At 37.3% G+C, this 14198-nt stretch overlaps 1 protein-coding gene across 2 annotated transcripts; it reads right to left on the bottom strand.

The window, feature by feature from the left end:
• Nucleotides 1-270: 270 nt before the first annotated feature.
• On the bottom strand, nt 271-14167 carry CEP76 (centrosomal protein 76). 2 transcript variants are annotated; one of them, XR_011724475.1, is made up of 12 exons: nt 13994-14167; nt 13269-13424; nt 12843-12924; nt 12265-12489; nt 11039-11224; nt 9188-9285; nt 8481-8609; nt 5662-5853; nt 3616-3782; nt 2375-2708; nt 998-1160; nt 271-615 (listed from the first exon to the last, which is right to left on the bottom strand). XR_011724475.1 is itself a non-coding variant. In XM_071737108.1 (12 exons), the coding sequence occupies exons 1-12, from the start codon at nt 14054-14056 to the stop codon at nt 477-479; spliced, it is 1989 nt and encodes a 662-aa protein (XP_071593209.1). In that variant the 5' UTR covers nt 14057-14167; the 3' UTR covers nt 271-476. The 2 variants fall into 2 exon arrangements, 1 of the variants encoding a protein (XP_071593209.1); XM_071737108.1 differs by having other exon boundaries at nt 998-1215.
• Between the last annotated feature and the right edge of the window lie 31 nt (nt 14168-14198).

The raw sequence follows: 14198 nt of genomic DNA, 5'->3' as shown, positions 1-14198 counted from the left end.
ACCTAACACCTGACTATTCTTAGAAGCTGAATGTAGAAGCCATTGGTAGGTGTGAGAGGGGCAAAAAGAAATTCTGTTGTGCAAAGGACACATGGTTAACCTTCAGTATTTCTGTATCTCAGTCACTCAAAGTTTACCAGGGATGCTACATGGACAGAAGAAAAACAGGGCCAAAAATAAGTAAAAAATACAAGAAGTAAACCACACCAATTCAGAACTGCAGAAGGGAAGCTAGTATTTCATGCACACATTTTAGTAAGTTGACCCACATTCCACATACTAAAAGTAACTTTTATTAAAAAAGATTCTCATTATAAATACAATTATTTCTGTGTACACAATCCTCTTCAATACACACACTGTGGTATTAAAAATAGTGGCATTTATATAAAATACATTAGTCTTAAAATGCATAATTTTATATCCATATACATTATTTTTCAGATCTAAAAAGCTCTGAATGATTTGGGTTTTTTTCAGAGGACAGAACGGTATTTACAAGCAAACATGATCCAGACAGCACATGCAGATTCAGGGTATGTAAACACTCGTACACGAACTGCAAGACGCACTTGGTCTCCTCTACAACAGATTATTTCTTCACAAAAAGGAGACCTATAAGACAAGAATAAAAACAAGATATAGCAGATATTATTATATTATTATTAAAATTTTCAAATGTGACTAGTAATGAGTGTCATGAGTCTGTCATTACAAATAATAATATTGCTCTACAGTGCACTGGAGGAAAACAGGACTGCCAATGGTCATTATTAACAACTGCAGAGAAATTAACACCTTATTCTTTAATAAGAATGAGAAGTCTCTTATCACTGAATTCACTAATGCAACATAAAAGCTCCATGTCTCATGCGCCATTACAAATACCACACAATTCTTCTTCCAGTTCTAAATAATTTTCTCTAAAGAGTTGTAATTCACAATAAAGTATTAGTATTTGGTCTTAATATATATGTATCTTTACATTTAAACTTACCGAAGACAGGTGGCAAATGCTCTCCTGGCATTTCTGTATACAAAATGGATAGGAAACCCTTTAAATGTGTGACCATCAGGTACTGCTCTTCTTACAGCATCTTGAAATTCTTCATTTCCTGCAGAAACACTTGTTGTACGTTCAAGCTCATAGGCTGCTAATGCTGGTGACAACAGATAGGACAGATGGTCATCCCAAACAGTAGAAAGGCCAAGATCCTGTGAGGCAAGTCACAGAATGATGACAACCATGCAGAATGAAGGTTAGAATAAAACTAAGCTTGCATGCTGTACAGATTCAAATAAATCCATGATGAATCTTTAATTTGTAGTTAATGGAAGTGAACTCATGAAGCAGTAAGATTGGTATACTGACTTACACACTGACTGGAAGAATCAAACACCATTAACAAAGTATCAAATATTTACCAAGAAATGAAGTTAGACTATTAGACTAAAACAAGACCAGCAGAGTTGAAATTAAATGTTTTAACGTACAGCTTCTTCTTACATTTCATGCAGACATAGTGCATAAATATACAGCAAAAATGTGGAAGAGATCAACTAAAATTGTCCTCACATTTTTCTGATATCTCATATGGAAACCCCCTTCTGAAAAAACAATGCACAACAGCTCCCCAAAACACATATGCATGTACATTGACCATCCTCCTACTGGCCCACAAGTGCCAAGAAATAGAAAGATATACCATTTATGTCTTCAATATTGCATGAAACTCATACTCTCAGAGTTATTTGCCACACCAAAGTTTGAGCACAGTGTGGGGAATTTAAAAAAAACAAAAAAAAAACCCCAAATCCCCACCAGTTAAATACAGACATAAGCTATCAGGGATTTAAAATATCAACTCCTTTATATCCAGCAGGGGAATAACAATTTCTGGCACATCACCCATCTTGTAAAAATCCTGATAAAGGAAGAAACTAACTTGGAGAAATACATTCTGATTTTGTAAAGCAGTCACAGTAAGATCATGAAACATTTGTGATGAACAGGCAAAGCCCACTTTGATTTGATCTTCTTAGCTCTTTTACTGACCGCTCAAGTAGTTTGCAGATGCCAGTAAACTGAAGATCACAGACCCAGAGCAAGAGGCAAAGGCAGGGTTGGGGAAGAGCCCACACAGAAGGCTACAAATCATAATAAGTATGATGTCTAAACAAGCTAGGCACCATCTTTCCAAACAGTTATCAGTTATTTCACTTTTGATATACCACATTTCCACAAAAACTGATGGAAAACATTACAAAGGCCTGAGTATGTGAACTAACAAATGGCTATCCAAAACAAGTATACAGTAAAAACATGCACATTTATTATTGCAACAGATCAACTACAGTCTTCAAACAGACTTACCTTCCTGTGTTCAGAGACCAGTATTCTCAGCTGCAATTCTATCTCATTGCTTACTACAGCAGCATCTACTGAGGAAGCACACAGAGGAGGAAAAGGGAGAACTGAAGATGTTGCTCCTGGGGAACATACAGATTTTATTGCTTCTCCACTCATGGGTTTCCATTTAGATTCATCATGCAGGTCAAACACACAGACCTCCACAGCATCAGAGGGCTGACAGTTTCCAAAAAACTTCTGATGGTTGAAGATACAACCTATTGTACGATAAGGATACAGTGGCTTGGGCTGTTGAACTATTGGAGGATCATCAGGGTTGATAGGTCTGTGGACATACCTAATCAAAAACATCCAATTTCTTATTAGTACACTTTATTTCAAGGCAAGGTAAAAGTATTTAGATGAGACAGATAAAAAACTATATTTAAAAGCAGAAATGGCTGATAGCTTTTTTTTTTTTTTAACAAATAAACAAACAAAAACCCCAGCATACAGAAAAGTAATTATACACAATGGAAACATAATATACAGTGAAGTAATACATAACTTCTAAATCCAGAAAAATAAGACGATTAATCTAGGAGATACTTAAGATAAATTAAATTTTGTAACTACAGCAACAAAGACACACAGACACACAACTTCCCCGCTACTCATCACATTTGGAGATCTATGTCTTCACATGCTAATTACAGGATACAAAAACAGTGACAAAACAGAACTGCTTTTTTTCAGTTCTGGATGTAACAGATTCCAGAAGCTTTGGAATACAGAATAACCATGTGTGCCCTCGTAAAATGACTCAAGTGAGAGAGTATCACAGAACTTGCAGAGATTTCTGCAGGGGAAAAAAAGTAATGCAATCCTGATTTCACAAATGAAATAAGGAAACAAATACGGGTTCCTAAACAATGACAGCAGATTTCATCTCCTTCTTTACAAACAATGGCAGCAGTAGCATCAGTGGCAATCAGCTGCCATAAGACACAAACCAGTTACTAAATGGTATTAGAGCCACTGAAAACTGAATTAGTGACACTGAAAACAAACTGCTGAAATATTTCACCACACACTGAATCAGTTATTTTCCAAACAAAAGCAGTAAAAGATTAAAAGACACAAGTCACCTGGATTACATGACAGTTATATAACACAGTATTAAAGATAAAACAGCAAAAGAAACAAAGCATCCCATGCAAACCTCAATATACATGATTCAGTTCTCCTACATTCCTTTCACTCACCTATGTCCTGTTAAGCTCTCCCAAAAAATAATTGCCCCATCAGTCCCACAAGTCATTACCCAAGTGTGGGGGACTCCCTTTGCTTTTGTTCCAACACACACAAAGGCTTCCAATCCAAACCCAAGAAGAAGACTGCACAGAAGGTTGGCATGATCTTCACAGTCACCCTAGGGAGCAAATAGTAGTAAGTTGGTTTGAGTATCAGGCATGGATAAAACTTGAGAAAAAATAGTGATATTTCTCTAACCATTATTTAACCAGGCATGTTTCCTTCCTGTTTATCTGAGGTATGTATCAGAAATCAGTATTTTAAGCTTGAACTCGACAAGGTTTTATTTTCAGTAATAGAATAAATCAGTTTATAATAGTATGGTTCTAATGTTAGACTATTTATATTTTTAATTCAAGTATCATGTATGACTAATACTGGAAAATATTTCTTACTACTGTACAGATATCTTCAGGTAAAAACCCAGAATCTATTGACCCATGAAGACAAAACCAATACTCAAATTAAATGCAAAAAACATGTGAGGCAAATACCTGAGGTATTACTAGAAATGACACTATATTTTCTCAGTTAAGAAATTTATTCACTTAATAAAATGTAATTCTAGCGTTATTTCACTGCCTTGAATGTATTATCAAAGGTCAGAAATTAAACAAAGATAAAAAGCCTCCCCCACAGATCTAACTATAAATCAGTTGCTTTTTCCTTCAGTCAGAAAAACATTTCTTTCATAATTACTACCACTGATAATTCACGGAAAACAATTTCCCAGTGTGAAGTCTAATATTAATTGTCTAAAGTTCTTTACAAATCTTAGCTGTAAAGTAAGAACAAAAACTCCTCATGCAATGAAACCTTTATAATACAAAGCACAGCACATAGAAGTAGAAGAGCAAGGCTTTTTAGCCAAATACTATTCAGAATGTTGAAAATTTGGTGTTCTTGGATGTATCTGTTCATTACACAGATAACACAACCTTCCTGTACCATAATGTTAAAGGGAAATATGGAGAAAAGTAAACTTAAACAAGTTTCTAGTGAACCTGTGTTCATCTTACAATGCCATATGACTCTCCACAAGAACAATAATAATGGTTCAGCTGGTGTCTCAGGGGCTATATTCAGCTTTTTTCTATACAGCTTTCTATTCTTGCCTTAGGGGAAACCCTTCCTCTGTGCCTCAAAACACAACAGTCCTCGAACTCAAAAGTTGTGATCACCACCTCCATCTGAAAGCCAGTGGGTAGCCAGCAGTGCCTTTACACGGTACCTATGCACGACAATCTTCAGAGACTACAGCTAATGCCTGTTCTGGGTGGTCTTTGTGACAGGTCTAAAAATTAGGATGCCAAGAACACCACATATTTTTACTACAAACTCAGTGATACTATTTTTGAAAGCACAAGTATCTCAGCGGCAATGAAAAGCATTGACCACTCCAAAGAAGAACTAAAAGGGATCACTATTATTTTTATTCATACAACAGAAGAACAATAACCATATGAGGGTTTTTTTCCTTTTATTAAAATCATATGGCACAAGTGTCAGATCACCAAGAACTAAACAGAAACTTTCAGTGAAAAATCCCTATCTTGCAAAAATGGAATGTAAAGACTGTCAGTATATTTTAAGCCATCTAAAAACAAACAAAAAAACCCCACCATAGGTTTTTTTTTTTTAAATAATTCAGAGTCTTGCTGGATAAGTCCAGAATTTAAACTAGTGTCCTGCACACTAGCAGGGGTTCACTGAATAATTATATGGGTTCTCAGAAAAATAGATGAAGAAAATTCAAGCTTGTTCTCAAACAGATGTATTGACAAATGGACCCCAACAACAGCAGTACAGAAAGTTTGCTCCAAAATTTTCTCATGTACTGCTGTTTATCTTTAAAAAGATCTCAAACAAATTACTAGAACAGAATTCTCCAGACTGTATTTAGTGCATTTGCAGCCTGTTTCAAACTACTGACTTCAGTCACAGTATGCTATGCGACACCAATTCTATGGTGTCACATAAGTGTTATTTTCACATACCTTATTTCTACATAAAAAAGCAAGAAGGGTGCACCACTGTTCTTGTTTGCCACCACCTCCTCCGATGACAGGAGCTCTTTCATAACCCAGGACACTGACAAATCGTGCTGCCTGTCGAGGTGTATCTAGCAACCGGCCTGCTCGAAGTGGTCTGATGTATGAACACACTGGATGGTTTACTCCATTTTCATCCTAAACATACAAAATATGGTTGACAGCCATGCAAATATCACAAGAATTTTTTAATCTTAACTTAAGCTGTTTTGCAATGGGATTAATTTCTTCTGAAACTCAAAAATCAATCACTCAAAAATAGAACACAAAAATACTTCTAGATTTAAGATATAAGACAAAAAAGCAACTAAAGCAACTCAGATTTAGAGACATTACAGTTAGATTCTTCTGCTGGATGTCACTCAGAGGACATTCTGGACGAAATGTTCAAACACCTGGAGCAGCATAGGCTGCAATTTATTTTCCTAAATGGGTGAGACACTTTTCATGCTCCGCTCACCATAAATTTCTACACAATCATCAAGCAAAAAAACCAAAACAAAGCTCCATACACACACACTGAAACACATAACAAACCCAAAAAACACCCCCCCTACAACCTAGTTTTATAGAAATAAAAGAGAGTAATAATACTAAGACTTCATAATTTCTTTTTAAAAATTAAAAAAAAATAAGATGACTGGAAAATGGTGAGGTTCTTTATATGCTTCAGGGAAATACTACAATTATCAACTATTAAAACTATTTCAAAAAGTATAAAACTCTTCCTCAATGGGCTAAATTGGTACTTTTATGTTCATATATTTTTTAAAAAGGGCTTCAAACCTTTTAGGTCTCTACAGTTTCAGGGAATTATGGTCTTGTATTTTTACTGTAGTCATATATTGCTCCCATTAAGGTTTTGTCATGCTTTTCCAGAAAGCTGGTGCAAGAAAAGCAGCATTTATTTGAAGCTGACTGGAATCCTGTTGAAAATTATTTCTCAGCTTGAAAGCAATAAAATAAAAATCAGAGGCAGGATTCATTATTTAATATAGTTTTATATATGTAGTGTATGCTTCTGCATTACACATATGAAACTGGATGGCAACTGAATTATCAAACTATTCTTATAATCTCACTTTTGTTCCCAGAAATAAGAAACGTTGCTAAAGCCAGTTTTACTAATACTTGCTGTGGCCAGTAGGGGACTCAAGTACTCTATAGGTACTGAACTAGCAAGCAGCCTAACTCCTACAGAAACGTGACAGCTGCTGGTTTCTATATTGATCTGTAACAAAGCACCTAGTTCTATAATCCTATCCACAAACCCTTCCCCGCCAACTTTCTTCCCAACCCTACTGTAGCTTTCTGTGAGCAGAACATAGACTACCACTAATTCATACATTGCTTTATCCTCAAAATAGGACAAGACCCATTTTTACTTCATGTTCCCAGCCAAGCTCCCAGTTTCAGAATTCCCTATTTAATTATATATTTATTTCTCTATATACCCTGCCCTAAAACCTTTGAGCCTCCATATTGGATCTGCATAGAACTGAGTTTTATATCTGCAACCAAAAAAGTGTTGGTAACACACCACTGTTTTAGCTGTTGCTGAGCAGTACTTGTGCAGTGTCAAGGCTTTCTCTGTTTTGAAGTTTGGGGTGGACAAGAGGCTGGGAGGGGTCACAACCAGGACAGCTGACCTGATCAAAGGAATCTTGCATGCCATTTAGTGCCACATTCAGTAATGAAACTGGTATGGTGGGGAACAGACTTCTTCCAAACTTGCAGCTACTTGGAAACTAGCTGACTAACCTCAACTTTTTTCTCACTCTCTCTTCTTCTCCTTCACTTACTAAACTATCTTTATCTTGATCCATGAGCTTTCCCCCACTTCTCCCTCTGCTACTCTCTTCCTCACCCTGCTGGGGTGGAGTGAGTGACTGAGTGGGGCACTCAGCTGCTGGTGGATTTAGAAGTTCACATCACTACTTAACACTCACAACATGCCCAGAATGGAAGCTGTTACTTCACTGAAGAGAAGGAGCAGACACAGATCACTTCAGGATGTTACTTTAAGATAGTAATAGTAAGCCACTGCACATTATCTGTGCCAGGGGAACTGCTACTACAAAAGCTAATTTCATAGCATGAAGAACACAAGGATCAAGCCATTCCTTTTACCGAGGCACAGTTACCAAGTAGCAACTGGCACAGTAATTTCTTAGCCTAAAATAATTTTGTCCATAACTATTGTGTGAAATTAACCGGAGTGTTTTACAGATCATACACAGAGCTCAAATGTTGTGTGGATCTCTTCTAGCAGATCTGGTTAGTCCATTTTTATAATTGTTTTATCTGGTATAAAATTTGTTAGAAATTGTTTGCACAGATCATTTAGGTTGTTAACATTTGTGATTATTCAAGGAAAAACCTAAACAGCTTTATCACCTCGTACATCAGAGATGGTTGGAGCAACCCTTCTTTCTGCATCCTACCACTAAGCTTCAATACACAAAATCAGAACACAATTTGTTTCTTGCACGATACACCACATGTAGAACTGACCTGAATGTAACCACATCATAAATCCAGAGATTATATAGGCATACAAACTTCAAAATATATCAAAAAATAAAGAAAGGATTTGTCTGTAGGCAGCAGGTGCCAGGACTTGCTGGGTGATGGGCCCGGACGGTGCACGCCCCACCTGGGCCAGCCCCAACTGGGCACAGGCGGGGCGAGCACCGTCCGGGCCCATCACCCGGCAAGTCCTGGCACCTGCTGCCTACATTTGTCCACCTGTAAAATATACAAACCTGTGCAAAAATCTTTACTAGCCTTGAATTGTGTGTAGGTCTTATCTGTAGGTATTCTCTCCACCACTGTTTGGCATATACAAGGAATAACCGTTCTTTTTCTGCTGTTTTCTGACGTTCCAAACCAAACTGCAGGTAAGAAAAACATAACTAATCATGTATATGTTAACTCCAAACAGGAAAAAAAAAATCAGAAAAATCAAAAATCCTTAATCGATAAGTACATTTACACCATATCCTGGAATACGTAAAATAAAGCTTTTTACTTAAAGTGTGACATGCAAATTCTGAATAGTATTTTTAATGGAAAAAGCAATAAACAAAAACTTCAAGGTACTCTTCTTGTTGTAGATTCGTATATAAAAATTGATTGAAGAAGTGTTCTTAAGCAATTAATTTCTTAACAGAAGCATTACTCATCTTTTGATGTGCAGAAGAAAGTCTGCATGCACCTTCAGGCCAACATAGGCTTTCCAGGCAGAATGGCTGACTTGAAATTATTGTTTCACATGGGAAAGAGCAAGAAAACATACACTACCTGACAAAAAACTAGGTATATTGCATCTTTCTTATTTTTCTCCTTTAAGTTTTGACAGTTAGAAAAACTACTGAAGTAGTATTTCAAATGACATAATGTTCAGTAGAAACATTTTTTTTTACTTTTAAACATTCAAAAACCCACATCACCTACAATTAATTCTACTTACTTGAGTATTAGTTACTTCTGGAGACAGTGTCTTACTAAGCTGTGGATACATTTCCAGTCTGATGTTTAAAACACCAACAGAAACCTTTGATTCTGTACCTTTGAACCAAAAGAAATTTTCATCAGTTGTCTCAAATTCAATTTACTTAGGTCATTCAGCCAGGCAGAAGCAAATAATGAATATATATATGTCAGCTACATAATCATAAAAAATAACTAAATTTCTTTAAATATATGCAAAATAGGCATCTTTATTTAAATTTCAAACTCAAATGAGGCTGTAAGAAAGCATAATCTGCTCAAAAGGGTAGATATCTTGATATGAAATAACACAAGGCCCTCTTTGCAGCACATATTGGGACATATGTCTCATGGCATAGCTCATAGAATGCCATGAGATAAATGGCATTCTAGAAACATATAGAATAGGCATCAAAAACAGAGTAGAGAGCATCCACAGTAAACGTGCCTATTATTACTACTCATAACACAGGTAGCTCAATTTTAAGTAGTTGGGAATTAGTGACTTTCATCTTCCCAAGATACAGTTTGCTGTTAAGGACCCAGAGTGCCATACAAATAGATTAATCAGATTTAAAAAACAAAAAACAAACAAACAAAAGCCATGTAGCCCCACACATCTCAAGCTCATGCATAACGCTGAAAAATTGGAACTATATAAAGAACAAGAAGTGTTACAAAACAATAGAGAGACAGGATTATAAGCATTAGAAGCAACAGAAGCCTCTCATAGTAGTTTGTTTATCTGAGATGGCAGCATTCTTTGATGTTCTTGATATATTTTATGCAAAGACATGACTTCAGAAGAGGATAAAAAGCACTACATTTACTGAACTGATACTCTATTACTTCGGAAAAAGCTAATGATAATTAGATTTAGCTAATGATAATTAGATTTAGCTCCTCACATCACCCGTTTGAGTATTAAACTCAACTTAGATGTTACGCATTTCCAAATCATTAGAAATCAAAGCTCTCAATTTAAGAGACTACTCAAATCCATATTGCTTACTGAAGTTTTGCCAATTACAGCATTTTCAGATGAAAATTAAGATTACAAACATATCAGCAAATAAACATTCTAGATTTGTATTCACTGGATGAAACACTGCATCAAATCCTGACAAAAAAATGCTGGCAATAGTCATGACAATCAAGAATAACTTCTCAGAATATCCAGTCTTCAAAGTATTTTGAAGGTATAATTTAATCTCTTTTGAAACTATCAAAAAATCCAAGATAGTTAATGTAGGAAATCATGACAGACCAGGTCCCAAATGTAGTCTTTATCCACTATATCCTAATGTCCTAAAAACTTAGGTTGGAACTCCTAGAATAGGGAGTGGGGACAAGTGATATACAAAAATAGACATGTACTAACTGCTAAGCACCTAAACAAAGATGTTCAAGCCCTTCTGTCAGAAAGCACTCTTCCAGCTACTGGAATAAATGGCAGCACAGCAAAGATCACTTTCTCCAGCAGTTGCCTGTTTGATATTATGGGAACATAAGCTGGATTTTACTCTCCAGTGCACTAGTCCGATATATTCCTGGAGATTAATGGGTTAGTTTTTGTTTGGTTTGTTTGGTTTTGATAGCATATCCAAATTTTGCAGAAAATCAACAGTGGGAGTTCCCAGACATAGTGGTCATTATTACACAGGATCTGGAATACATTTTTTAGTATTTTGGAACAGAAAAATCTGCCCATTTTTCTCCGAAAGGATATGTTATATTGAGTTATTAAACTACATCATAAATACTGCTTTAAACCAAAAAACAAACTCAGTACCAGTTAAGTCATCACTACAGCCTTATTATCAATCCTTACCTACACCCAGGAGTTCAACAGCAACATTTGTTATGCCATTCTCTGCAGCCAAGACTGATCGCCACTCCAAGAAGTAGGATGCTACTAGTGTTGTCTCACCAAAAGTGTCTGTTTTGATCAGAACTATATGCACTGGATCACATATAGATAACATAGTGGTTGCATCCACCATTTTGCTTCCATCACCTGCCATTATTAAACCAAGATAGCAAGAATATTATTATGTCAAGTCCTCCTCAAAATTTAAAAAGCGTGCATTTACAGAATGTTGCATGTATTGCATTTTTATAAATATCTCCTGTCCGAAATGTAGGCAATGATTCCATCTTAAAATCAAACTCTGCTTAGGACAGAGCTACAGAGAGATTACAGTTAATGTGCAGATACAGATTCCTATATTTGAGTCCTCCAGTGTAATTGGTTCAACTGTACAAAAATTAAAATTAAATTAGCATTGAAGAAAGCAAAGAATATGGAAACACCACTAAGTAAAAGCAACTGGAAAATATTCTTTTATTAAGTTGGAATGTGTCTGGTCAACTTACTATACATCAGTATTTAGAAAAAACCTTTTGTCTGATTGTCCCTATGATAAAAAATATTCCATGAGAAGTAGAATTAACAAAATCCGGTTTTCTCTGAATTTTTGGTATATTCACCCTTTTCCCCAAGTTCAACTCCAGTAACTCTGTTTTTTTCTCTGTTCCCCAATATTCCATAAGCTATCCTGGATTTCTACAGGATTCAGACAATATCTGCAAGTCATTTTGTAACATACTTTCCTCCTTCCATGTTCCCTGTCTAGCAATAGAAGTACAATAATACAGGTTGTGATGACTGACTCCTCTGCAGGTGTTTGTCTGCTGGTGGGCAAACTGAACTCACACTGAATGTTTTTCTTCCGTATGACGACAAATTTACATTTCCCTTTTCTACTTTTCAGGAAAAAGTTAAATCACAGCCACCTTAGTCTCAGAGATCATAAATATTATGTCACTGCCAATTATGGATGAAGTAGGTTGAATTCAGAAGTCATTTTAAAGTGGAAAAGGCAAAAGTACAGAAATATCTACAAGTGGCATAGTCAAATACAGTAATCAGTTTCTTTAGGAAACAACATTCATTAAAAAAAGAAAAGAAACGAGTAATACCAAACATCTTTCACAGTAACTCTGATGTCAGAAAAAACACAATAGCATCAGCTTAAAACCCACAACACTCCTTACCTAGGCTCTCCTTGTGTACTTCAAGTAAAAAACCATCATGAAAATCTGGCTCACAGGCACAGGGTACAGGTTTAGAACGGAAGCGCTGATTTCGAAAATGTAAACACAGAGTGAAGGTAGAACATATTTGGCCAGGCAGAGGCTCCGGTTCCTGAAGATGTTCCAGAAAAGCTTTTCCACCCAAAACCTGAAGGTAAAGATACCTCCGTGTTGGGTCAATGTTAGCTGTAAAGTGTAGCAATAAAAATGAAGAGACTACAAACAGATCTCAGGAAACGTGAAAATGTTAGTTAACATACGACTAAAAAAAGAAATAAATGCTTTTGACACAAGAGTTTAGAATAAAGTGATTTTAAAACTTATGGAAATTAATACTAAATACATTTAGTTTTTAAAAAGTGACATTTCATGTGACACTGATTACTATTGCTTACATGACTTTCATTTCTTTTAGATAAGCAGAAAAAACATTCACCTTTACGCCAGTTCATACTAGATTACTAATTCAGAGTTCAAAAATCATATACACCAAATTTAGCTCAAAATTACAATCCAAATACTAAAAATAAGCAACATACTTTTTTTCAAAACTGGTGGCTCTCTTTCAACAAAATGCGTTGATGGTTTCGGAGCTGCAGTCCTCTCATTTTCAGTCACATCCTGGAATTATAATGAACAGTTTTTAAGGCATTAAGGGATGCAGCAATGCTCTTACTGTTGTCTTCTAAAAATTAAAGAATCCTCCATTTCAACTGAATGCCATTCCTCAGGTATGTTCTAATACTTGAAGGTCCAGTACTTGACATGTAATGAAACTGAACAAATACTTTCAATATAGTATTATCATTAAACCAATTTTATCATATGCATGAAGCTGTTCCGCTACTATTATGTCACAAATCAGTAAAGCCACTACAAACCTTTAGAAGTAGCAAGATCTCACTGTCAAAACACCAACTCAGAGGAATAAGCGAATGTATTTTCACTCTCTAAAAGCTACTCACAGTTACAAATTTAAGTTCCTTCATAACATCATCAATGATTCCTCGTTGTCTTAATGCTTTTATCAGATCTTCTGTGGAGAGCTGCTGATGCTCAGGTGCTAACTCTTCACGTATAGTCTCAGCAAGAACTTCCCTTATCCTGCCATGGACATCCATCTGAAAGAAAATGTACTATATGCTACAAATACAAGTCTCAGCGTGTTGACCCCCCCGATCGGGCCGTCGGAGCCTCGGGCTTCCCTCCCCCGGCTGGCCGGCAGACACTGCCGGCTGTTTCTCCCTGCCCCTGAATGGGACAGCGACACAGAAAAAAGCTGTAACGAGGCGGCAGGGAGGGCAGCCAGGACGGCAGGAGCCTCAGCTCCACTTCTCCCTAGCTCAAGAAGGAGAAGATGAGGGCAAGGAGTGAAGGCATCAGGAAACGGCGGCGGAAAGGCCGCAGGCCAGGGCAGCGCTCAGACGAGATCGCAAACTGCCACTGCCCCTACGCCCCCCCGGAAAGGGGCAAAACGGCGCCTGGAAACCATCTGATGAGGCTGAAGTTGGAATAACAAAGCAGGCTGTATACCATGCCACCACCGTAGCTGACACTACTGTCACCAGAAGGGCTGGAGGTCCGCACCTCCGATACGGAAAGTAGCAATACCCCCAGCACTCTCCACCCCTCCGGGGCTTCCCCTGGAAGGAGAAGTCGTCCCGCCGCTCCCCCAGGGAGACACCCCCACCTTGAGCAGCTGCTGATGGATAATCTGCTTCAACTCGGAAGCTTTCTCCGGCGGCAGCGACATGGCGGCAGCTTAGGAGAAGAGACCAGACGCGACGCTTCCCGCCCCGCCAGGAGTCGGGGGGAAGGGAGCTCGGAGGTGCCGCCCCCAACCGCCATTCCAACGGGCGCGGGCAACGGCGTCACCGCCCCCTGGCGGGCGTTAG

The sequence above is a fragment of the Heliangelus exortis genome, chromosome 2 (assembly GCF_036169615.1).
Source record: "Heliangelus exortis chromosome 2, bHelExo1.hap1, whole genome shotgun sequence".
NCBI lineage: Eukaryota > Metazoa > Chordata > Aves > Apodiformes > Trochilidae > Heliangelus > Heliangelus exortis.
This window is presented reverse-complemented; position numbering and strand designations above follow the sequence as displayed.